Here is a 24,216-nt window from a genome sequence, read left to right on the forward strand (position 1 = left end):
TTGAATTTGTAAATAAAATATATTTATATGTTATTTTAAACGGTAAAAAATTATACCATCTATTTTTCAAGTTTTTAACTAGTCACAACTCGTAAAAATTGGGTTGTGACAATATATGAGCATAAAGCCAAATTCCGAATTTGGAAACCTAAATTGTGCAATTTAGAGTTTTGACACGTATGATCAAATATTTTTTCACATTATTGTGAGGAATGATCAAATTTGATGGTCTTGACACGTATGATCACTGGTCAACACCAAAAATGGTTTCATTGTTGACATATTTTAGGTTCATTGTCTTTCAAGGTACCGACTAGTTTTTGTTTCTTTCAAGGTACCGACTACTTTTTTTCTAATATCTTAATATTTTCATATGAAAAAGTACTAGGACTTATATTTTTTAAGAAAAAGAGCCTATAACGGCGTTTATGAGCTTAAAATCAAACCCCGAAGTCGGGAACCCAACTTGGGCAATTTAGAGCATTCGGTGAAAAAACATAGTTATGTTCAATATTTTTTAACATTGTTGCGAGGAATGTTCAATTTTGGTGGTTTTGACATGTATGATGATTAGCCAAAACATAAAATAAGTTTTGCTCTTTGCCAATTTTCCGATGATTTTCTATTGGGTACTTTTGCTAACTTTTTGTTCGTACTTTTAAGGTAGTTTTGAAAGACTGCTCTCTCCTTAAAATATCTTAATATTTCCTCAGAAACATCAGTAAGACTTAGATTTCTAAGAACGAAAGAAAAAAAAAACCTATAATATGAGATTTAAACTAAAACCCTGATTGGGTTATTTAGAATACTAAAAAAACAAATAATGGTTTTAACATTATTGCGAGGAATGTTCAATTTTGATGGTTTTGACACGTATGATCAGTAGCCTACAACAAAAAGTTGTTTCACTCTCGACCAATTTTTTGTTTGCTTTTTTGTCGGTGTACCATCCGTGACTTTTTGTTCGTGTTTTCGGACATTTTCGAAAAACTACTCTCTTTTTAATATCTTAAAATTTTCATAGGAAGCAACACACGGTCTTGAATTTTGAAGAAAAATAGCCTATCCCTGCATGCATGAGCTTAAAATTAAGTCCTAATTAGGCTAACTTGAGCCCTCACTAAAAAAAAGTTATGGTCAAAACTTTATTGTGAGGAATGTTTAAATTTGATTGCTTTGACCCGTATGATTAGTAGCCAACACTAAAAAATTGTTTCGCACTTAACAAATTTTCAGTTCATTTTCTGTCGGATACCATCGACGATTTTTTATTCGTGTTTTACAGTAGCTCTGAAAAGCTACTCTCTTTTTGTATTATCTTAAAATTTTCATAGGAAGTAAGAAATAGCATTAGATTTGAAGCAAAAAAGCCTAAAGGTCCTATATATGAGCTTAAAACATAAAGCCAAATTTAGAAACCCTAGTTGAGTCACGGAGAGCATGGAGAGAAAAAAAAGTAAGTTACTATTAATTTTTTTCTACATTATTGTGAGTAATGTTCAAATTTGATGGTTTTGACACATATTATTAATAAACAACTCCGAAAAATGGTATTGTTGGTTTGCTTTCCGTTAGAGTACCATCTTCGAGTTTTCCATCTACAGTAAGGAAGTTATGAAAAGTTACTTTCATTTTCTAATATCTTAATATTTACATACAAAACAATTCTAGGACTTTGATATCAAAGGAAAAAAAAAGCTATAGTTACGAGTACACGAACTTAAAATTGAAACCCTAATTTGAAAGCCTAAATATGGCCATTTAGAGCACTCTGTGAAAACCTAGATCACTGACAATAGTTTTCCAAGGATGGAATGTTCAATTTTTATGTAATTAAAAAAAAAAAATCTGAAACACTGTTAATATTTTTCAACAGGAATGTTCAAATTTGATGATTTGAACACGTAAGATTATTAACCTAATGCCCAAACTTTTTTTTTCGCTCTCGTCCAATTTTCGAATCGTTCTTCATCGAGTCTCATCAACGTTGTTCGTTCATGTTTTAGGGCAGTTTTAAAAATCTACTCAATATTACATATTTTTATTAGTTTAATTTTTTTTTCCGACATATTCTTAAATGAAGGACATTTAGTTGAATTACTCAGTTTTTTCAATTCAATGGTTTATTTTGATGACACCGTTAAAACTTTGGAATAGAAGATAAATAAATTACAACTGTAAATTAATAATTAAATCAATTAAAATAGTAAACTAAATCCATTTAGACTCTCGATTAATCTTGTTTTAAACCCTAAAAACCTCCCAGGTGCAAACCCCGAAGTGTAGGTCGATTAATCTTATTCTATTCCGTCGAAGATTCTTTCTTGGATATATACTAGATTTATGAGTTGCGTGATAATCGATATCACTTGGAATTTCTCTGCAATTGAATCCACTGTGTAGGTCATGGGGAAAGATTCGAAGGCAAAGGACGCGGGTGGTAAAGGGAAGGGGAAGGCGAAGCAAGCAGCTTCCGGAGCCGATGAAAGTGCTTCCAAAGGGAAGGGAAAATCCGGAAAAGCTGCTTCCGATGGCCTTGGAACTTGCACTTATGTCAAAGGTTTCTCTCTTTCTCTCTCTCTTTTCTATTTCCCTTTCTTCAATCCTATTTGCAGGGGTAGAAATTGCGTTTACGCTCAATCTCTGGAGGTTTAAGGATTTCGGTCGACGATTCTTATTTTGTTTTCCTTCAATTTGTTGTTTAGCAAGGCATATACTGTGCGAGAAGCAGGGTAAAATCAATGAAGCGTACAAGAAGTTGCAGGACGGTTGGCTTAGCAATGGGGACAAGGTTCCTCCTGCTGAGTTTGCTAAGGTTGGATGTCTTTTTCTTCTTCTTATTTTTGGCCTCGTCGATTTGTCGATCATTTGCAGTTCTGTTAAAGAAAAACGGAATTGAGTATTTAGTTACAGATGCTTGATATTATATCCTTTCGCTTAACTCAATACACATGTCACTCAGCTTGTGCCTTTTTGTGTCTGGATATTCTAATGTTAAAAGGGGTGAATTGGTACTCTAGGTCAATTAAATTTGTTTTCCTCAACCCTTCCGTAGTTTCTGTTGAGGATTGTTGGGAGGGAGTCCCACATTCGCTAATTTAGGAATGATCATAGATTTATAAGTAAGGAATACATCTCCATTGGGATGAGGTTTTTGGGGAAGCCCAAAGCAAGTCCATGAGAGCTTATGCTCAAAGTGGACAATATTGTACAATTGTGGAGATCCGTGATTCCTAACAGTTTCAAAGAGGAAAGATTATTACATTCGTCTTCTTTTTTTAAATGTGGTGAAATGGTAAATGCAGGAGATAACCACTATGAATTTACTAATGGTCTAAACGATATTTTGTTACCTTATTGCATATTAGGTCTCAAAGTCACTGATGGGGTTACTTGGAATATTAATATCTTAAGATTGCCTTTTAAACTTCAAAGGTTTTTGATTTAGCCTACAGTACTATGTAATTAATTAAGATTTTGTACTTTGTAAGCTGGTTAAGATGCTCGTGAGGAGGGACAAAGTAGCAATTGAAGCAATCCTTTTTATTGAATTCTATGTGCTAGGCAACTGAATTTTATTCCAAGGGCTGAATGTTTTATCCCTCTCTAGTAAATTGGCTTTCCAAGATAGGTCTTGTTTCTTATAATTTAATGCTCAGATGGTGTATCACTTGTACACATAAGATTATCAAGACATTTATGGGATACATTCAAACACTTTGATAGAGAGACCGAGAATATGTATATCCCTTTTATTTTCTTGTGTTTAGGTGTATGAATGGTGTCATGGGTGGTTGAGGTCAGTTTGTGTTGAAGCAGAGTCTTTTCATGGGTTTGGATGAGAAATTATATAGGGATAGGGCTGTTGTCATTGAGAAGTGTTGTTATTATTCCATAGTAACCTATATTTACCTGATTTGATTTGAGCTGTGTAAATGGTTGGACAAACCAAGGAACTAACTTAGTATTCAATCGGTTTACCGAAGTCCTTAGCTTATATGGTTAAAGTTCAAACAAGCATAATCTCCTGTAGCCAAATACTTTTTTTCAATTATTAGTCCACTTCTACTACTAGAGCAATCTCCGTTGTTTAAGGCAACTGCCGTTTATTTTTTCTTAAAGTTTTCTTTTAAGCTAAATACTCGTGGAGGTGGAGGATCGAACCATTGTCTTTCGTAATGGTTTTCTATTTTAAATGTACAGATATATAAATATAGTTAATGAATAGAGATAATTGCAAATAATCCTTGCAAGCGAATAAATACTTTGATTTATTTTTTCGATTTTGTTGAAAAACGTGTTGATTTGTTTTAAATATACCAGAAAAAAGCACAAATAAAGAAAAATGGTGAAAGAACATATATATAAAAGAGTGAAAACAAAATTGTCATGAGAAGATTCCCTAGACATTGGAATCTTTGAAATTCATGAATTGACCATGACACTGGACTACTTCGCATAAGCGGAACTCTCGTATTTTTAGTTGTCCTCGTTTCTACTACATTTTTATTTCTCACTTGGTGTGAGTCGAGTCCCTTTTTTGGTATTATGGTCTTTCTAATCTTATGACAAATTGGAGAAGTTTTTTTGTAATCCATTGATAGGAACTCCCGTTTTTAATTTTATCTCATCTTTTATGTTGCCTATCGAAAGAAAAAAGGAAAAAAAGAAAAAAAGAAAAAAGAAAAAAAGAAATAGAATTCAAGACGACATCAAAAGTCAAACAAATGGTCATCCTAAGTTGTTTAGGTACACTACATTCATGTCAAACAAATGCAAGAATCTAGATACTTATACTAAGAGATTTTTAGCTTCCCACCAAACAAATGACAGGGTAGAGTTTGAGGCAAGGTGATGTGTTTTCCTTTATTTTGGTTGTTTACATTGCTAGTGGGTGTTAATAGAGATGAATTTGGAGGTATGATTGAGTTTTGTTTGTTTTTCTTTCTTTTTTCGTGGGTTTTAATTACTGGTAAACTCAAAGGTTTGAATGGGTAGATTTGAGTAAACTTAATCTTTGTTAACACTCCCTCTCATGTGTGGACTTGAGTCTCATTTTACTTGACTGAAGTCGTCCTTCCTGTAACTTACTTCCTTGACTGACTCTGTGAGAAACAAGATGATTTGGAGAACTAAGACTAGAAGAGTTTGAACGTATGACCTCCTACTTTGATACAAACTTTGTTTGTGATTACATTATATATCTTATTCCAAGATTAGAATGTCATACAAGGTTTTCTTATAGAGAAGATATGTCAGACAATGGTTAAAGTGTTCATTATGTCTGAAGAGATCTCAGTTTTATCATCTACAAAGAAAAGTGTCGAGTCTTAGGAATAATTTCAATGCTCGGAAGTGGAGGGCTGGGCTCATCTGCTTGGTTGTGAAGTCGTCCATTCTCTTAGATTAGGTCTTGAAGGATCTCTCAAGAGGGACGGGCGGTTCCAAGTACCTTGAATACTTGGAGACTGATATTGTAATTTCTTTTATCTTTCATATCAATAAAGTTGGGTTCTATTAGTTAGTTGTTTTCATACTCATCTATATTTCATCGCAAAGATTAATATTTCCACATTGTCCGAACAAAGGTACCTTTCTTTCTGATGGAAATTAGGGGTTTCTTTAGGTATATTTCCAACTGATAACAACACGTTATAACAATCTGGTTGGTGTCTCAGTTAGCAGCAGAATACTCGGAGTGTCCATCAGGGAAAAAAGGTGGGGACCTGGGATGGTTTCCTCGTGGAAAAATGGCCGGCCCATTTCAAGACGTTGCATTCAGCACTTTAATTGGAGCAACCAGTGCACCATTCAAGTCAACGTATGTCCTTTCTCCAATTTCTTTTATTGTAATTGATTGTTTCCATTGGGTTTTCTATTCTGAATTTTTCCTTTATGACCATGTACTTCTATTTTTGCTTAATACTGAAAATTCATCCTTTATATGTTAGTCTGGGTTAAGGTTTGGATTAATTAGAGTGACTCTTGATATAATAAGATGTGTTTGGATTCTTTTTGCAAAGTCAAGATTCTCCTGGTGCTGTGGATGAGCTATGAATACACTGCAGAACTCACATTTGTGCTTTGGTTTGGTGTAATGCAGGCATGGGTACCATATCATCTTGTGTGAAGGGAGGAAGAATTAGGAAATCCGACTCAATTCGGGAAAATCCTACATTTGGCCATTAGCAATAATAATAATTCCCAGTTGATTTGTACTACTTTTTTCGTTAAGAGCTCTACATAAAAAAAAAAGAAAGAAAAAAAGAACTCTACAAAAATTTTCGTTTACTGCGTTGTTCTCTCTAGAGCCATGGAGTGATCAAAACCAATGCATATGCATGTTCCTGCCTTAACTATACCGTGTATTTGTAGTTTGGTGGTCTGTTTTTAATAATATTTAGTAATGGAACTATCCCTTGTTGTTCAAGCTGCAAGGATGCACGCTAGCCTCAAAGAGGGGTGGTTTGAGGTGGATTGTGAGATTCCAGATCAGTTGGAGAGGGGAACAAAACATTTATTTTATAAAGATGTGGAAATCTCTTCTTATTTTTAAATCCTTGAGAGGAAGTCTGAAAGTGAAAATCAAAAGAGGATAATATATGCTAACGATAGAGGTGAGTTTAGACGGTTACATTCTTTTTTTTTTTTTTTTGTGACATTTTAAGAATAGCTTTCATTTGTAGCTGTGTAGTTGTTACTGTTCATGTGGTTAATGATTTATCTTGTTTCAGCACACAATACCTGTAAGATTACGTGCTTATAGACGGTCTTGTGCTGATTTGATTATTAAGCCATCCGCACATTGATATGGTTGTATTAGGCCATCAACACGTTGATATGGTTGTTTCTCTGTATCTGTAGTTTTTCCTAGCTATATGAGGAGGAACTTTCTACACTGTGGCTACATGTACACACACAAACAAGCTGCATAAATTGGATGTCGAGCTTGTACATTTAACAGTTGGATTATTAATTTTCTAGATTGGTTGGGTGTACTAAAATCAAATCAAACTCAAGTATTCACATGGGTTATTAACCTTTGTCTCAAATGTTAAATATTCTTAATCTTTATAATAATTTTAGAAGTATGGTCGGGTTAAATTGTAATGCTATTTTCAAGTTAATTGGGTTAATCCGACCCAAAAAATATGTCATATCGCATATCCACTAGAAATTTTTGATATTCTAAAAGTTCAATTGAACCCATGATTTGAATTCAATAGTTTGAGTTAGTTTGAAATCTCAATTCATATGAACACCCATAAAAAAAAAAAGAGGAAAAAGAAGAGAAGTTGGACTGACTCAGTTCAACTAGTCAAGTTTGTCGGATAAATCATATGAACATCCATAAAAGAGAACAAAAATAACTTTTTTAATAAAAAATGAATATTAACAAAAGCAACATAAATAAATAAATTTCGACATATGACGATTCCAATTATAGACCGGCTACAATAGCATGGCATACTATAGACTATCCCACTTTAGACCGGATACTTTAGACTTGATTTTGTTGGAGACAAATTGCAAAATACTTTAGACTTGATTTTGTTGGAGACAAATTGCAAAATACTTTAGACTTGATTTGTTGGAGACAAATTGCAAACTAGCACAAACATATCCTCTAAAAAAATATTATTTTAAAATCAGCTCAAAATTAGTTAAATAATTAATCACTTAAAAGAACTCAAATTTAACCCCAAAAAAAAAAAAAAACAATCAAATTGATATTCATATTCTCTCTAAACTTAATTTTAAAAACATCTTATACGAATGTGAAATTATGTATTAATTTTTTTTTTAAGCTTGATTTGTAAAATTTATAACAAAAATTAGTTTAATCATTAATTTTGGGTAGCTCCCAAAACTCACCCACTCGCTTAAGTTCGGCGTCATTGAAACTGGGTCTGGATTTTGAGCCTTTGAATCTACGTTCTTCCCCACACTCACAATCACATTCATTCCATTTCTTTCGTTAAGACTTCAGAAGCTTCAACCCGGAAATATCTGAAGAGGATGGCAGCAATTTACAGCCTCTACATCATCAACAAATCTGGTGGCTTGATCTTCTACAAGGTAATCAACATAATGCAATTATAAACTAATTTTCTGCTAATTCCCCTCTGGATTTGGAGTTTTGATGCTTAATTTGGTATCTGAAACGAAAAACAAATACGAACCCCAAATCATGCTTCCAGTTTCTTTTACTTATGAATTATAGACCGGTTATCAGTGGAATTATTTTAATCTTCATTGAGTATTTTATGTGGATTGAATCTGTTATTGAGTTTGTTTGAAAATTTAGGATTATGGGTCTGCTGGACGAATGGACACAAACGATAGCTTAAGAGTGGCGAGTTTATGGCATTCGATGCATGCCATTTCCCAGCAGCTTTCGCCTATTTCCGGTTGTTCGGGTACTGAACTCCTTGAAGCCGACACATTCGACCTCCATTGCTTCCAGTCACTTACTGGTACATTTTTTTTCTTCCACTACTTTGTTTAATTTGTGCTTCAAACGCATGGATTCTGTCTCAAATTCTGTTTCATAGACATGCAATCAAATTCCTAATGTGAAAGCACAATTGAAGTTCTAGAAGTGTGATTGATCTTTTGTGAGATCTTATATCGGTTGGAGAGAGGAACAATACATTTCTTATAAGGGTGTAAAAATCTCTCCCTAGCAGACGCTTTTTAAAACCTTGAGGGGAAACCCGAAAGGAAAAGCCCAAAGAGGACAATATCGGCTAGCGGTGGACTTAGGCTGTTACAAATGGTATCAGAGCCATACACCGGGCAAAATATTTCTTATAAGGGTATGAAAAGCTCTCCCTAGCAGACACGTTTTAAAACCTTGAGAATGGAAGCCTGAAAGAGAAAGTTCAAAGAGGACAATATCTACTAGCGGTGGACTTGGGCTGTTACACATGGTATTAGAGCTATACATTGAGCGATGTGTTAGCAAGCGTTGGCCCCCAATGGGGGCGGATTGTGAGATCCTACATCGGTTGGAGAGGGGAACAAAACATTTCTTATAAGGGTGTGGAAACCTCTTCCTAGCAGGCACATTTTAAAACCTTGAGGGGAAGCCCGAAAGGGAAAGTTCAAAGAGGACAATATCTACTAGCGATGGACTTGGGCTGTTACAAATGGTATTAGAGCCATACACCGGGCGATGTGCTAACAAAGATGCTGGGCCCCCAAGGGGGTGGATTGTGAGATCCTACCTCGATTGGAGAGGAGAACGAAACATTTTTTTTTATAAGGGTGTGGAAACCTCTCCCTAGCAGACGCGTTTTAAAACCTTGAGAGAAAGCCCGTAAGGGAAAACCCAAAAAGGACAATATCTGCTACTGTGAGTTTGGGCTGTTGCATCTTTCTTGTCTTGAGACCAACAATATATGGGGTATCAAACTTAACCTTTGTTGAGATTATAATGCCTTAATTAGTTGAGTTATATTCCATTTGGTTGGGTAAAAATGAATGATGTTGATCTTGTTTTAGAAAAATGTAGCTTCTTTATAATCATATTACAATGTCTTCATCACAGATATGATTGTGCTGTCTGATATTTTCAAAGTCTCTCGACATCAACTTTCATGTTATATTCATTTTGTAGTTCTTAATTAAGAAGCTGAATCATGGATGAAATTGGGTGTTTTAGGAACAAAGTTTTTTGTTGTGTGTGAGCCCGGGACACTGCACATGGAGGGTCTTCTGAAGTACATTTATGAGTTATACACAGATTATGTCTTGAAGAATCCATTCTATGAGATGGAGATGCCTATTCGGTGTGAGCTCTTTGATATCAACCTCGTGCAGGCAGTGCAAAAGGATCGTGTTGCTTTGCTTGGCCGATGAACTTTGAATATCCTTCATTTTGCCAGTATTAACCATCCATAATTCAAGAAAGGCTCATGATATTGTTGTCCAAATACTTGATAATTTGCCTGCTAAATGTACTCCATGTACTCCATGGTCCTTTTCAGTGTTCACCGGATAATCATGATTAATTTTATGGCCAATTTTTTGTCAATGGTATACAGAACTGAGTCCAGGCTTTTGAGCTTTTGGGGCATGAGTTGCAGCAATGCGCCACCAAATGAACACAAGCACCCAAATAATCAACGTTTTACTTAGATCAGTTTGTAGTCGTTACATGTTTTCATGTCAGCCAAATCTTAAATTTTGCTGCATTGTTATGATATTATTACTGACTCGATGCTCGTTCTTGTATGTGTATATAAAGGGTTAGCTGTAGATCAAGCCTTCTCAACAGATGAAGAGTGTGTCAGGACAATGAACCAATTCTGCAATTCTCAAGAGCAGCTCTGTTGCTGGATCGTTGCACTATGAACTGATAGGTATTGGAAGCCTTTCTATTAAGGTCAGGTCAACATCAACTGCTAAATTTTATAAGTTATCTCTTTTCTTTCTCTAGAGATAACATATGTCGAAGAACAAAGATTCGACTAACAAAGTTATTTTGTAACTGCCCAAGTCTACTGCTAGCTGATGTTGTCCTGTATTGTTCTCTTTGAGCTTTCTCTTTTGGACTTTCTCTCAAAGTTTTTAGAACGTGTCTGTTAGGGAGAAGTTTTCACACTATTATAAAGAATGTTTTGTTCCTTTCTCTGACTGATGTGGGATCTCAAATCCACCTCCCTTCAGGGTCGAGCGTCCTCGTTGGCATTCATTCCTCTCTCCAATTAATTTGAGATCTCACAATTCACTCCTTTTCGAGGCCCAACATCCTCGTTGGCATGCCACCCGATGTCCACCCCTTTGGGGCTCAGCGTCCTCGCTGGCACATTACCTGGTGTCTGACACTAATACCATTTGTAACAACCCAATCCCACCACTAGCAGATATTGTCCTTTTTGGCTTTCCCTAGCAAATATTGTCATCTTTGGGCTTTCCCTAGCAGATATTATTCTCTTTGGATTTTCGTGAAAGGAACCTAGCAAGTATTGAAGCATATTGTATGATTTATGTCGATATCAGAGGTCCTTTGTATTTCCATAACTTATTTTTTGTAACAAAGTTTCACAAATAGATTCGAGGATGAATCCTCTTGAAGAAGTGGAGAATGATATGAACCAAGACACATCAATCATATAATATGCTTCAATAAAGATGTGAAGAAAATATTGTTGAAATTATCAAAGGATATTTCAATTCATGTCACGTTGGAGAAAGAAAGAAGTTTCATGTTTTGAATTTTGGGTGGATTACAATTTGATTTTGGGTGGATTACAATTTAGAGTAATTTAGAGTTATTATATTTCATTAATGTATTTTAAGATTTTTAATTTACTTTAGGTTACAATTACAAGACGGTTAATTAAGGTCATTAACTATGAATGTTACTAACTCTTGGAATGCCTTTAGTAGTTTCATTTTGAAGCTATATAAAGCCATGTATGTTGTAATTGTAAGAGACTTGGAAAATACAGTAAAAGAATTTGTGCTTTTCTTTATCTGATGGCTAAGTTTATTTGCAATTCTATGTAGTTTAGGTTGCATGTAGAATCATTCAAGCTCGACATGATCAATCTTGCTTGTGGAATGATTCGAATCTCAAACAAGTGTTTGAGATATTTGATCAACAAGAATCACTCAAGCTAGACATGATCGATCTTGCTTGTGGAGTAATTCGAATCTCAAACAATGTTCTTGCCTTGAGATATTCGATCAACAAAGTAATCCAAATCCTACTCCCCTTGTAGTGGTTCCTTATCTTATCATTTGGTATCAGAGCTTCAGGCTCAAGATCGGATGTATGTTTTCTTTGCTTTTTTTTTTCCCAATTTGATTTTTATTTCTTTTTATCTTTTTAATTTTTAATCGACCAAGAATTCAAAATTCAATCATTGCTCTAATTCAAATTTTGAGAGGTGAGAATGAGAGCTTCATTTGTGTAACTGAGTGTAAAAAGAGTGACCTAAAATTTCTTCGTATTTCCATAACTTATCTTTTGCAACAAAGTTTCACAAATAGATTCGAGGATGAATCCTCTTGAAGAAGTGGAGAATGATATGAACCAAGAGACTTCAATCATACAATATGCTTCAATGAAGAAGTGAAGAAAATATTGTTGAAATTATCAAAGGATATTTCAATTCATGCCACGTTGAAGAAGAACGAAGTTTCATATTTTGAATTTTGGGTGGATTACAATTTAGAGTAATTGAGAGTTATTGTATTTCATTAATGTATTTTAAGACTTTTAATTTACTTTAGGTTACAATTACATGATGGATAATTAAAGCCATTAAGTATGAATGTTACAACGGTTGGAATGCCTTTAGTAGTTTCATTTTGAGGCTATATAAAGCCATATATGTTGTACTTGTAAGAGACTTGGAAAATACAGTAAAGAAGCATTTGTTCTTTCTTTAGCCAATGGTTAAAGTTTATTTGCAATTCTATGTAGTTTTGGTTGCATGTAGAATCATTCAAGCTCGACATGATCGATCTTGCTTGTGGAGGATTCGAATCTATAACAAGTGTTTGAGATATTTGATCAACAAGAATCACTCAAGCTAGATATGATCGATCTTGCTTGTGGAGTGATTTGAATCTTAAACAATGTTCTTGCCTTGAGATATTCGATCAACAAGGTAATCCGAATCTTACTCCCCTTGTAGTTGTTCCTTATCTTATCATTTCGTATCAGAGCTTCAAGCTCAAGATCGGATATATGTTTTCTTTGTTTTTTTTTTTCTCAATTTGATTTTTATTTAGTATTTTTAGTTTTTAATCGACCCAAAATTCAAAATTCAATCTTTGCTCTATTTCAAATTTTGAGAGGTGAGAATGAGAGCTTCATTTGTGTAACTGAGTGTAAAAAGAGTGACCTAAAATTTCTTTGGTGTATACTTGTGAGAGATTGTTATGAGGTCCTTCGTATTTTCATAACTTATTTCTTGCAGTAAAGTTTCACAAATAGATTCGAGGATGAATTCTCTTGAAGAAGTAGAGAATGATATGAACCAAGAGACATCAATTATACAATATGCTTCAATGAAGATGTGAAGAATATATTGTTGAAATTATCAAAAGATATTTCAATTCATGCCACGTTGAAGAAGAACAAAGTTTCATGTTTTGAATTTTGGGAATATTACAATTTAGAGTAATTTAGAGTTATTGTATTTCATTAATGTATTTTAAAACTTTTAATTTACTTTATGTTACAATTACATGATAGTTAATTAAGGTTATTAAGTATTTATGTTATAACGGTTGGAATGTCTTTAGTAGTTTCATTTTGAGGCTATATAAAGCTATGCATGTTGTATTTGTAAGAAACTTAGAAAATATAGTTTAGGTTGCATGTAGAATCATTCAAGCTCGACATGATCAATCTTGCTTGTGGAGTGATTCGAATCTCAAACATGAGATATTTGATCAACAAGAATCACTCAAGCTAAACATGATCGATCTTGCATGTGGAGTGATTCGAATCTCAAACAATGTTCTTGCCTTGAGATATTCGATCAACAAGGTAATTCGAATCCTACTCCCCTTGTAGTGGTTCCTTATCTTAACATTTGGTATCAGAGCTTCAGGCTCAAAATCGGATATATGTTTTCTATTCTTTTTTTTTTTTCTCAATTTGATTTTTATTTATTTTTATCTTTTTAGTTTTTAATCGACCAAGAATTCAAAATTCAATCTTTGCTCTATTTCAAATTTTGAGAGATGAGAATGAGATTTTCATTTGTGTAACTGAGTGTGAAAAGAGTGACCTAAAATTCATTGGGTGTATACTTGTGAGAGAGTGTCGTGAGGTCCTTCGTATTTCCACAACTTATTTCTTGCAACAAAGATTCACAAATAGATTCGAGGACGAATCCTCTTGAAGAAGTGTAGAATGATATGAACCAAGAGACATCAATCATACAATATGCTTCAATGAAGATGTGAAGAAAATATTGTTGAAATTATCAAAGGATATTTCAATTCATGCCACATAGAAAAAGAATGAAGTTTGGTGTTTTGAATTTTGGATGGATTACAGTTTAGAGTAATTTAGAGTTATTGTATTTCATTAATGTATTTTAAGACTTTTAATTTATTTCAGGGTACAATTACATGATCGTTAATTAAGGCCATTAAGTATGAATATTACAACTCTTGGGATTCCTTTAGTAGTTTCATTTTGAGGCTATATAAAACATGTATGTTGTATTTGTAAGAGACTTGAAAAATATAGTAAAAAAAGCACTTGGTGCTTTTCTTTAGCCAATGACTAAAGTTTATTTGCAATTCTATGTAGTTTAGGTTGCATGTAGAATCATTTAAGCTCGACATGATCAATCTTGCTTGTGGAGTGATTCGAATCTCAAGCAAGTGTTTGAGATATTTGATCAACAAGAAACATTCAAGCTAGACATGATCGATTTTTCTTGTGGAGTGATTCGAATCTCAAACAATGTTCTTGCCTTGAGATATTCGATCAATAAGGTAATCCGAATCTTACTCCCCTTGTAGTGGTTCCTTATCTTATCATTTGGTCTCAGAGCTTCAGGCTCAAGATTGAATATATGTTTTCTTGGCGTTTTTTTCTCAATTTGTTTTTTATTTATTTTTATCTTCTTAGTTTTTAATCGACCAAGAATTCAAAATTCAATCTTTGCTCTATTTCAAATTTTTAGAGATGAGAATGAGAGCTTCATTTGTGTAACTGAGTGTAAAAAGAGTGACCTAAAATTCCTTGGGTGTATACTCGTGAGAGAGTGTCGTGAGGTCGTTCGTATTTCCATAACTTATTTCTTGCAGCAAAGTTTCACAAATATATTCGAGGACGAATCCTCTTGAAGAAGTGGAGAATGATATGAACCAATAGACATAAATCATACAATATGCTTCAATGAAGATGTAAATAAAAGATTGTCAAAATTATCAAAAGATGTTTCAATTCATGCCACATTGAAGAAGAATGAAGTTAGATTGTTATAAATTTTGGGTGGGTTACCGTTTAGAGTAATTTAGAGTTTTTAGGATTTTTTATTTACTTTAGGTTACAATTACATAATGGTTAATTATGACCATTAAGTATAAATGTTACAACTCTTGGAATGCCTTTAGTAGTTTGATTTTGAGGCTATATAAAGCCATGTATGTTGTATTTGTAAGAGATCTTGTAAAATATATAGTAAAGAAGCATTTGTGCTCTTCTTTAGCCAATGACTAAGTTTCTTTGCAATTCTATGTAGTTTAGGTTGCATGTAGTATCATTCAAACTCGACATGATCAATCTTGCTTTTGGAGTGATTCGAATCTCAAACAAGTGTTCTTGTCTTGAGATAGTTGATCAACAAGAATCATTCAAGCTAGACATGATCGATCTTGCTTGTGGAGTGATTCGAATCTCAAACAATGTTCTTGCCTTGAGATATTCGATCAACAAGGTAATCCGAATCTTACTCCCCTTATAGTGGTTCCTTATCTTATCATTTGGTATCAGAGCTTAAGGCTCAAGATCGGATATATGTTTCCTTTGCATTTCTTTTCAATTTGTTTTTATCTTTTTAGTTTTTAATCGACCCAAAATAAAGAAAATCAAATCTGGGCTCTACTAGAAAATTTGAGAGGTGAGGATGAGAGATTCATTTGTGTAAATGAGTGCAAACAGAGTGGCCTAAAATTCCTTGAGTGTATACACGTGAGAGAGTGTTATGAGGTCCTTTGTATTTCCATAACTTATTTTTTGCAGCAAAGTTTCACAAATAGATTCGAGGACGAATCCTCTTGAAGAAGTGGAGAATGATATGAACCAAAAGACATCAATCATACAATATACTTCAATGAAGATGTGAAGAAAAGGTTGTCAAAATTATCAAAAGATGTTTCAATTCATGCCACATTGAAGAAGAATGAAGTTTGATTGTTATAAATTTTGGGTGGGTTACAATTTAGAGTTATTGTATTTCATTTATGTATTTTAAGACTTTATTTACTATAGGTTACAATTACATAATGGTTAATTATGGCCATTAAGTATGAATGTTACAACTCTTGGAATGCCTTTAGTAGTTTCATTTTGAGGCTATATAAAGCCATGTATGTTGTATTTGTAAGAGACTTGAAAAATATAGTAAAAGAAGCATTTGTGCTCTTCTTTAGCCAATGACTAAGTTTCTTTGCAATTCTATGTAGTTTAGGTTGCATGTAGTATCATTCAAACTCGACATGATCAATCTTGCTTTTGGAGTGATTCGAATCTCAAACAAGTGTTCTTGTCTTGAGATAGTTGATCAACAAGAATCATTCAAGCTAGACATGATCGATCTTGCTTGTGGAGTGATTCGAATCTCAAACAATGTTCTTGCCTTGAGATATTCGATCAACAAGGTAATCCGAATCTTACTCCCCTTATAGTGGTTCCTTATCTTATCACATGTCCTCATCGAGATCAAGTCGATCCATCAATGTATCCATCTCCTTGTAATAATCTTCTACAGATTTGCGTCCTTGTTTCAATGCTTGAAGCTTTTGCCCCATGTCCCGTTGAAAATAGTGTGGAACAAAACGCTTCCTCATGGACTCTTTGAACTCGTTCCATGAATCAATTGGTGCTTCAAGGTTTCTTCTCCTACTTGACATCAATTTATCCCACCAAATTTGAGCATATTGTTTCATGTATACCAGTACCTTCTTTTCATCACTAAAATTATGACAGTTGAACACCGACTCCACCGTTTTCTCCCATTCAAAGTACTCCTCTGGATCGGTTTGCCATAAAACTTGGAAAGTTTTAATTTGATGCTCCCCACGTTACGATTAATTCTATCATCATAAGGAACTCGTTGTTGTAAATTATGATATCTTCTTCCATGGTCTTTCCCTCGCATCAAGCCATGACCGCATGTGGATTATCCTCGTGGTGATCAAAATTGTCACCTTCATATGTATCGCTTGAGGGCGTAGGTTGTGGAATCCTCTGTCGAGCTTGATTTTGAATCTCCAATCTTCCTATTCGATCAGTCAACTCTTCTATTCCTCGAATTAGTCTTTCCATGGTTCGTTGTTGTTCTTCTCTCAATCGTGCATTAGTAATGTTAGTATTGTCGTCTGGATTTTCCATGCTACAAAAGAAAGGTAAAAGAAAAAAAAAGGACCTCACAAGTGCTCCCTCACGTGTATTCACTCGTAAATGTAGTTCACTCGTGTTTAGCACTCAACACTCGAATCAATGTGTCACTCCCTTACAAACTCACCCTCACAATTGAGCACACACAAATCACACTCCAAAAATCAAATTGGGATGTGAGACAAACTATGTTATAGAGCTAAGTGCAATTCAAAGTGAATAGACAACACACTCAACACATAGACAAGGGTATTGAAGGAGCAATCCGAATAACGACAAAGAAACGAATTAAAGAAAGAAAATGATTAAGGACTAATTTAGACGTAGTAAAAATTTACCAACAAGAAAATTGATTTTTTTTTTTGTTATATATTTTTGTGATAGAACATGAACATTCTACACCAACTGAGAAATTTTTTTTTTTTAAGAGAATTAAAAGAGATAAGCGGAATGAAACATATCTTTTGATAATGAATTGAAATATCTTTTGATAATTTCAACAATATTTTCTTTATATCTTCATTGAAGCATATTGTATGATTGATGTCTCTTGGTTCATATCATCGTTGCTTCTTAAATTCAGTTTGTACATCCGATTTCTTCCTATCTCGACTCGAGCAACCAAACACGCTTGCTTGTCCTTCAAGTGTAGCAGCCGGTCTATTAAGAATATCGAATAACCTTTTTCTGTGAGTTGCCCCATACTCAATATGTTGGTCTTGAGGTATGGTAATAAACATCTTGGATTGACCCTAATAAGCCATCCTTTTGCAAGTAATGTATCGTACCTCGACCTTTGACCTCCACCTTTGAAGCATCTCCAAATGACACATGACCATCTTCAATCTTTTGCATCTTTTTGAATGGGTACTCATGACCCATATGGTTGCTTGCCCCTGATTTGAGGTACCACAAAGTGTCATTATTGATGTTGTCTTCATTTTGAGCCATCAAGAGAAGACCTTCATTTGTTACGTCTTCCAAGACTAGGTTGGTTGTTCCTTCCACCTTTTAATTGGCTCGACAATCTTTTGCAAAAATGCCTCACTTTCCCACAATTATAACATTTGTCGGAGTTACAATCATTCGCATAGTGACCAACTTTGTGACATTTGTAGCACTCAATGTTGGAATAATTTGATTGGTCGCCTCTTCCTCGACCGCATCCTCTTCCACGCCAATTTGCTTGGCTCAACTGTCCCTTCTCCTTATAGTATCCTTCATGACTGTTGCATTGACCACCGCAACCATTTCCATGACTTCCACGCCAACGACCTCTACCTTGGAACATTTGAGAAAAGAGTAGTACCTTTTCATCTTTGATTGACGCTTTGGTTTGAAGTGCTTGATCGAGTGTTTCCTTCTTCTTCTTCTTGCGTTTCTAGTATGCCTCAAGAGAACCGGTGAGCTTGTCGACCGTGAACGTCGCTAGGTCCTTTGACTCTTCTATCGTGCATACAACGTTCTCAAAATTGTTGGTTAACGATCTCAAAATCTTCTCCACAACTCGCGTCTCGGTTAACATTTCTTCGTTTCGGTTGAGTTTGTTTACCACAATTTGTACACGCATGATGTAGTCAGATACACTTTTCGACTCCTTCATCTTCATGCTTTCTAACTCCTCACGAAGAGTTTGGAGATGCACTTGCTTGACTCAGTCAGCTCCTTTGAACACTTTTCCTAAAATGTCCCACGATTCTTTTGAAGTAGTTGTACTAGCAATCTTCTCAAAGCCTGGCTCGCCAACGACTTGGAACAATATGTATAGTATCGTCTTATCCTTTGATCGCACCTCTTTCAATGCCTTGTTTTGTGCCTTCGTATAACTCGTGGTATCTTTTGATTCTTCGAAACGTTCTTCGACCAACTCCCATGCATCTTGAGAATCAAGAAGAGCTTTCATTTGAATGCTCCAATTCTCATAGTTTATCTTCGTTAGTCATGGTAGCGGCATTTGACTCGTCACACTCGCCATTGGCTTTGGTGCCAAATTGTAAAAGGAAAAAAAAAAAAAAAAAATCTCAGTCACACTATTTTCCTTTGTGTTGAGACAAAACTCTCTAACTTCCTAAAAAAACACTCTTATATTGTTTCACTGTTTTCTGCCTTTTTCTCTGCTTTTTCACAACACAAATAACAACCACTCTTATATTTAAGCATTCTCATGCACTTCTAAAATTGAAATAATAAAAGCTAATAAAACGCCACTATTTCTTATAACCACTCTTATCCTTTCATCTAGAAACTCTTGGTCTTTCACTTTTCCACTAACTTATGAATTTAAAACAAGAAAAACAGCACCTAAACGAACGCAATGCACCTGTTGCGTAGCACTTTCACTTCTCAGGTTAAAATTCGATTGGTTTTTTCTCGTAACTTAAATCTTCGTTGATTTGGAGGGACTCGTAGTCTATTGTGTGTATAGAGCCCGTCATGTATTTACTCAACATCTACACGTGAACTACCTCTTGTACTTTTAAGAGGGAGGGAGGTAGGGTTAACTTATAATATGGACCAATTCGCTCGAGAATTTTGACAGGTACAATGCATCTAGGACTTACTTGCCCTTACATCCGAACCTCAAGACGTCTCTCATGGGTGCCACCTTTGGGAATACTAGGTCCCCTACCTCAAACTCTAAGTTTCTTTGTCTTACATCGGCTTAACTTTTTTATTTTTTTTTTGTCTACTTTGAGCGATAAGCATCCTCACTCAAATTTTATGGACAGTTTCATTGGCGACTAGGACCAACTTGGGTCCTACTAGCTCTCTCTTACCTACCTCGTCCTAACATAGTGGGGACATGCACTGTTTCCCATATAAGGCCTCGAGCGGTGTCATTCCAATAGTGGCTTGAAAGTGCCACTTCGCTTTAAGTTTAATACGCAAGCCGTAGCGTGTCCTCTAAGATTTGGTTTAGGCGCACCGTTTGTCCATCTTTTTGGGGGTGGAAGGCGGTTCCAAAGTCGAGCCAAGTACCCAATGTTTTTTGAAGTCCGCGCCAAAATATTAACATAAAGCGTGGATTTCGATCCGACACTAGAGACACTGGAACTCCATTTAATCTTACTATTACTTACGCATACAGTTGCGCCCAGTTATCAACTATATATGTTGCTTTCCCAAGTAAGAAATGTGCCGACTCGGTCAACCTATCGACAATTACCCCGAGCACTGTATAGCCTTTAAGCATTTTGGGAAATCCCACTATGAAGTCCATTGCTATGTTTTCCACTTCAGCTCCGGTATACGTACGGGCTGTAACATCCTCGCTGTCTTTTGTCTAGGAGCTTTCACTTGTTGACAAACTAAGCAATTTCTCACAAACTCAACCACGTCCCTCTTCATACTCTTCCACCAAAAATGTTATTTTAAATCTTGGTACATCTTAGTACCTCCTGGGTGCATGGCAAATGGCGAGTTGTGAGCTTCCGTTAGTATCTCTTTCCTTAACTCCTCTATTGTCGGGACACGTAGGCGTCCCTGATACAATAGTCCTTCATCTGAAGACTTCAAGAATTTTTCTACTGGACTTTTGTCTAGTTGGCCTAGGACTTTCTGTAGGTTAAGATCCTGTTGTTGGGAGGTAATAATTCTCTGCCTAAGCGTAGGTTTGACGGTGAGTCGGGCCACCTGTGCTATGACTCTCTCTGTCACTACAGCTATGTTGGCTCGCTCGAATTCTCTTTGCACCCTTACTTCCCTTGTAATGAGGGTCGACAAGTGGGCCGTCTTTCTACTCAAAGCGTTGCGACCACGTTTGCTTTTCTAGGGTGGTACTGATATCTACATCGTAGTCCTTCACCAATTCTAGCCACGTTTTCTGCCTTATATTTAACTCTATCTAGGTGAAGAAATATTTTAAACTCTTGTTGATATGGAAATCAACCCAAGGAAAAGTATGGAACAAATTACCTTGATGATCAAGATCAAGAGTAAAGAAAACTCGTGATTCGAATCACTCCACAAGAGGTTTGATCAATACCACTTGAATGACTCTACATGCAAGTTCTAAAAACAATAATTTGCAAAGAAAGTTTATCTCTCAACAAAGCTAAAATAGAATTCTTAATTCCAAAATCTGATGTCTAATTAAAGAAAAGAGCTAGTAAATGAGAAATACCCATAACCTCCATATTAAAATGGCTAGTTAATGGTGAAATATAGTAACCTATGTGGGTTACAATATAACCTTAACTCCTATATTTACAACCTTAACGTATGTGATACATAACTCCCAAATTAAATAAGGTAGTAAATGAGAAATACCCATAATCTCCATATTAAAATGGCTAGTTAATGGTGAAATATAGTAACCTATGTGAGTTACAATATAACCTTAACTCCTATATTTAAAACTAACTTAAATATGACAAACAAATAGTTAAACTATAATTAAATAATGCAATTAATAAAATGTGCTTATTAGTCATTCTTTGACTAGTTTCATAAATTCAGCGGAGTTCTTTCTTGAAGCTCAACTTTGCATAACATATAAGGGAGGTCTCCAACGTCTTCTAGAATTTCCTTTGAGGAGCTCACCATAGTTTGAATATAATTGTATAAGGTTTGTTGTAGCTTCTTGGCTCTCGTCCTTGTAATTGGACCTTGAGGTATGGAAATTCCTTGGTCGTGGTTCATATCATTCTCCCCCTCTTGAGAAGAATTCGTCCTCGAATCCAAGCCATCACCTACATCAAAAGAACTCAAATCAACAACATTAAAAGTTGCACTAACACCGTACTTACCTGGTAAATCAATTTTATAAGCATTGTCATTGATGTGCTCAAGAACTTGAAAAGGTCCATCTCCTCGTGGTAAAAACTTAGATTTTCTTAGAGTAGGAAATCTTTCTTTTCGGAAATGCACCCAAACCCAATCTCCTGGCTTGAAGATGACAATCTTACGTCCTTTATTAATTCGGGTGGCAACCTTGGAGTTTTGTTTCTCAATTTGTTCTTTTACTTGCTTGTGCAGTTTATAAACAAACTCAACCTTGACATTTGCATCAAAATTCACAAACTCTTTTGACGGTATAGGTAACAAGTCAATGAGGGTTAAAGGATTAAAGCCATAAACAATTTCAAAAGGTGTGCATTTAGTAGTGCTATGAACAACCCTATTATATGCAAATTCTATAAATGACAAACAATCCTCCCAAGTCTTAAGATTCTTATCAATAATAGCCCTAAGCATAGCAGTCATGGTTTTGTTAACAACTTCAGTTTGTCCATCCAGGATGACAAGTAGTTGAATATACTAGCTTAGTTCCTAACTTACCCCATAAAACACGCCAAAAGTGGCTTAAAAATTTTACATAACGATCACTAACGATGCTTTTAGGAACGCCATGCAATCGTACAACTTTCCTAAAGAACAAGTCAGCAATATGTTTTGCATCATCAGTTTTGTGACAAGGAATAAAATGAGACATTTTACTAAATCGATCAACCACAACAAAGATGCTATCATAACCTTTCCTAGTCCTAGGTAAACCTAAAACAAAATCCATTGATATATCAATCCAAAGACCATTAGGAATTGGTAATGGGGAGTATAAATCATGTGGTTGAAGCCTAGACTTAGCTTGTTTACATGCTATGCAACGAGCTCAAACTTTATGAACATCATGTCTCATTTTATGCAAAAAAAAAAAAAAAAAAAAAAAATGTTTAGAGAGCATATCATAAGTTTTAGAAACTCCATGGTGTGCCATTAAACCACCTCCATGAGCTTCCCTCACAAGTAGCTCACGGATGGAACAAGATGGCAAGCAAAGTTTGCCTTTTTGGAACAAAAATCCATCTAACAACAAGTAATTATCTACAATGAGTCCCTTTTCACAAGATTCAACAAAAGGAGCAAAGAACATGTCATGTTGATACAAATCCTTTCTGTGTTCAAAACCCAACAACCTAGCATTCAAAGTATTGAGGAGGACATACCTTCGTGATAAAGCATCTGCAACAATGTTCTCCTTACCTTGTTTATATTTTATGACATAAGGGAATGTTTCAATAAATTCTAACCACTTAGCATTTCGTCTGTTGAGTTTATTTTGTACTCTCAAATGCTTTAAACTTTCATGATTCGTATGAATAATGAACTCCTTAGGCCAAAGATAATGTTGCCAGGTTTGCAATGCACGAACCAAAGCATTAAGCTCTTTGTCATAAGTTGGATACCTCAAAGATGCACCAGTCAACTTCTCACTAAAGAACATTAAAGGTCTTTGATTTTGCATTAATATAGCACCTATCCCTACTCCACTAGCATCACATTCAATTTTAAAAGTAGACTCAAAATTAGGTAATGCATGCAAGGGAGCAGAACTCAATTTTTCTTTCAAAGTTTTAAAAGCAAGTTCTTGATCTTTTTCCCATATAAAGGATACATTTTTCTTAACAAGTTCATTCAAGGGTGAAATAATTGTACTAAAATTCTTAATGAACCTAGTAGAAACTTGAAAGACCATGAAAACTTCTTACCTCACTTACATTTTTAGGTGTAGGCCAATCTTTTATAGCCTTCACTTTCTCCTCATCAACCTCAACACCATTAGATGAAACTACAAACCCAAGAAGGTTAACTTTTTCCATGCAAAAGCTACATTTCTTTAAATTTATGTACAAACATTTGTTTCTTAAAGTAGTCAAAACATTGCGTACATGGGTAATATGATCAACTAAAGATTTAGAGTAAACAAGGATGTCATCAAAATAAACAACCACAAACTTACCTACGTATTCTCGTAAGACATGGTTCATTAGTCTCATGAATTTACTAGGTGCATTAGTTAATCCAAAAGGCATAACCAACCATTCATAAAGATCATACTTGGTTTTAAAAGCTGTTTTCCACTCATCCCCAATATGCATGAGAATTTGATGATAACCCGATTTTAAATCAATCTTAGTAAAAAGACTATATCCATGCAATTCATCAAGCATATCATCTAATCTGGGAATTGGATGCCTATACTTTATAGTTATCTTGTTTATAGCCCTACAATCAACATACATACGCCAAGAACCATCTTTCTTAGGTACAAGAATAACTGGAACAGAACAAGGACTCAAACTTTCACGTACATACCCTTTAGCAAGGAGTTC

The 24,216-nt window shown here is 35.0% G+C and overlaps 2 protein-coding genes across 2 annotated transcripts; both read left to right on the forward strand.

The window, feature by feature from the left end:
* Positions 1–2,247: 2,247 nt before the first annotated feature.
* Positions 2,248–6,424, forward strand: LOC111493775 (peptidyl-prolyl cis-trans isomerase NIMA-interacting 4). Its single transcript, XM_023143621.1, has 4 exons — positions 2,248–2,560; positions 2,706–2,815; positions 5,679–5,821; positions 6,104–6,424. Exons 1-4 carry the CDS (start codon positions 2,407–2,409, stop codon positions 6,144–6,146), a joined length of 450 nt encoding a protein of 149 aa, XP_022999389.1. The 5' UTR covers positions 2,248–2,406; the 3' UTR covers positions 6,147–6,424.
* Positions 6,425–7,866: 1,442 nt separating this feature from the next.
* LOC111493886 (trafficking protein particle complex subunit 4-like) lies at positions 7,867–10,093 on the forward strand. Its single transcript, XM_023143790.1, has 3 exons — positions 7,867–8,079; positions 8,309–8,477; positions 9,668–10,093. Exons 1-3 carry the CDS (start codon positions 8,020–8,022, stop codon positions 9,862–9,864), a joined length of 426 nt encoding a protein of 141 aa, XP_022999558.1. The 5' UTR covers positions 7,867–8,019; the 3' UTR covers positions 9,865–10,093.
* The last annotated feature ends 14,123 nt before the right edge of the window (positions 10,094–24,216 follow it).

The sequence above is a fragment of the Cucurbita maxima genome, unplaced genomic scaffold (genome assembly GCF_002738345.1).
Source record: "Cucurbita maxima cultivar Rimu unplaced genomic scaffold, Cmax_1.0 Cma_Scf00019, whole genome shotgun sequence".
In the NCBI taxonomy this organism is placed as follows: Eukaryota; Viridiplantae; Streptophyta; class Magnoliopsida; order Cucurbitales; family Cucurbitaceae; genus Cucurbita; species Cucurbita maxima.

What these genes read in the sequence shown, in the direction of transcription:
- LOC111493775 (XM_023143621.1), top strand. Translation starts at nt 2,407, where the DNA reads ATGGGGAAAGATTCGAAGGCAAAGGACGCGGGTGGTAAAGGGAAGGGG. An exon ending in AACTTGCACTTATGTCAAAG is followed by an intron (nt 2,561 to 2,705) that starts GTTTCTCTCTTT and finishes TTTGTTGTTTAG; the next exon opens with CAAGGCATATACTGTGCGAG. An exon ending in AGTGCACCATTCAAGTCAAC is followed by an intron (nt 5,822 to 6,103) that starts GTATGTCCTTTC and finishes GGTGTAATGCAG; the next exon opens with GCATGGGTACCATATCATCT.
- LOC111493886 (XM_023143790.1), top strand. Translation starts at nt 8,020, where the DNA reads ATGGCAGCAATTTACAGCCTCTACATCATCAACAAATCTGGTGGCTTG. An exon ending in GTGGCTTGATCTTCTACAAG is followed by an intron (nt 8,080 to 8,308) that starts GTAATCAACATA and finishes TTGAAAATTTAG; the next exon opens with GATTATGGGTCTGCTGGACG. An exon ending in TTGCTTCCAGTCACTTACTG is followed by an intron (nt 8,478 to 9,667) that starts GTACATTTTTTT and finishes TGGGTGTTTTAG; the next exon opens with GAACAAAGTTTTTTGTTGTG.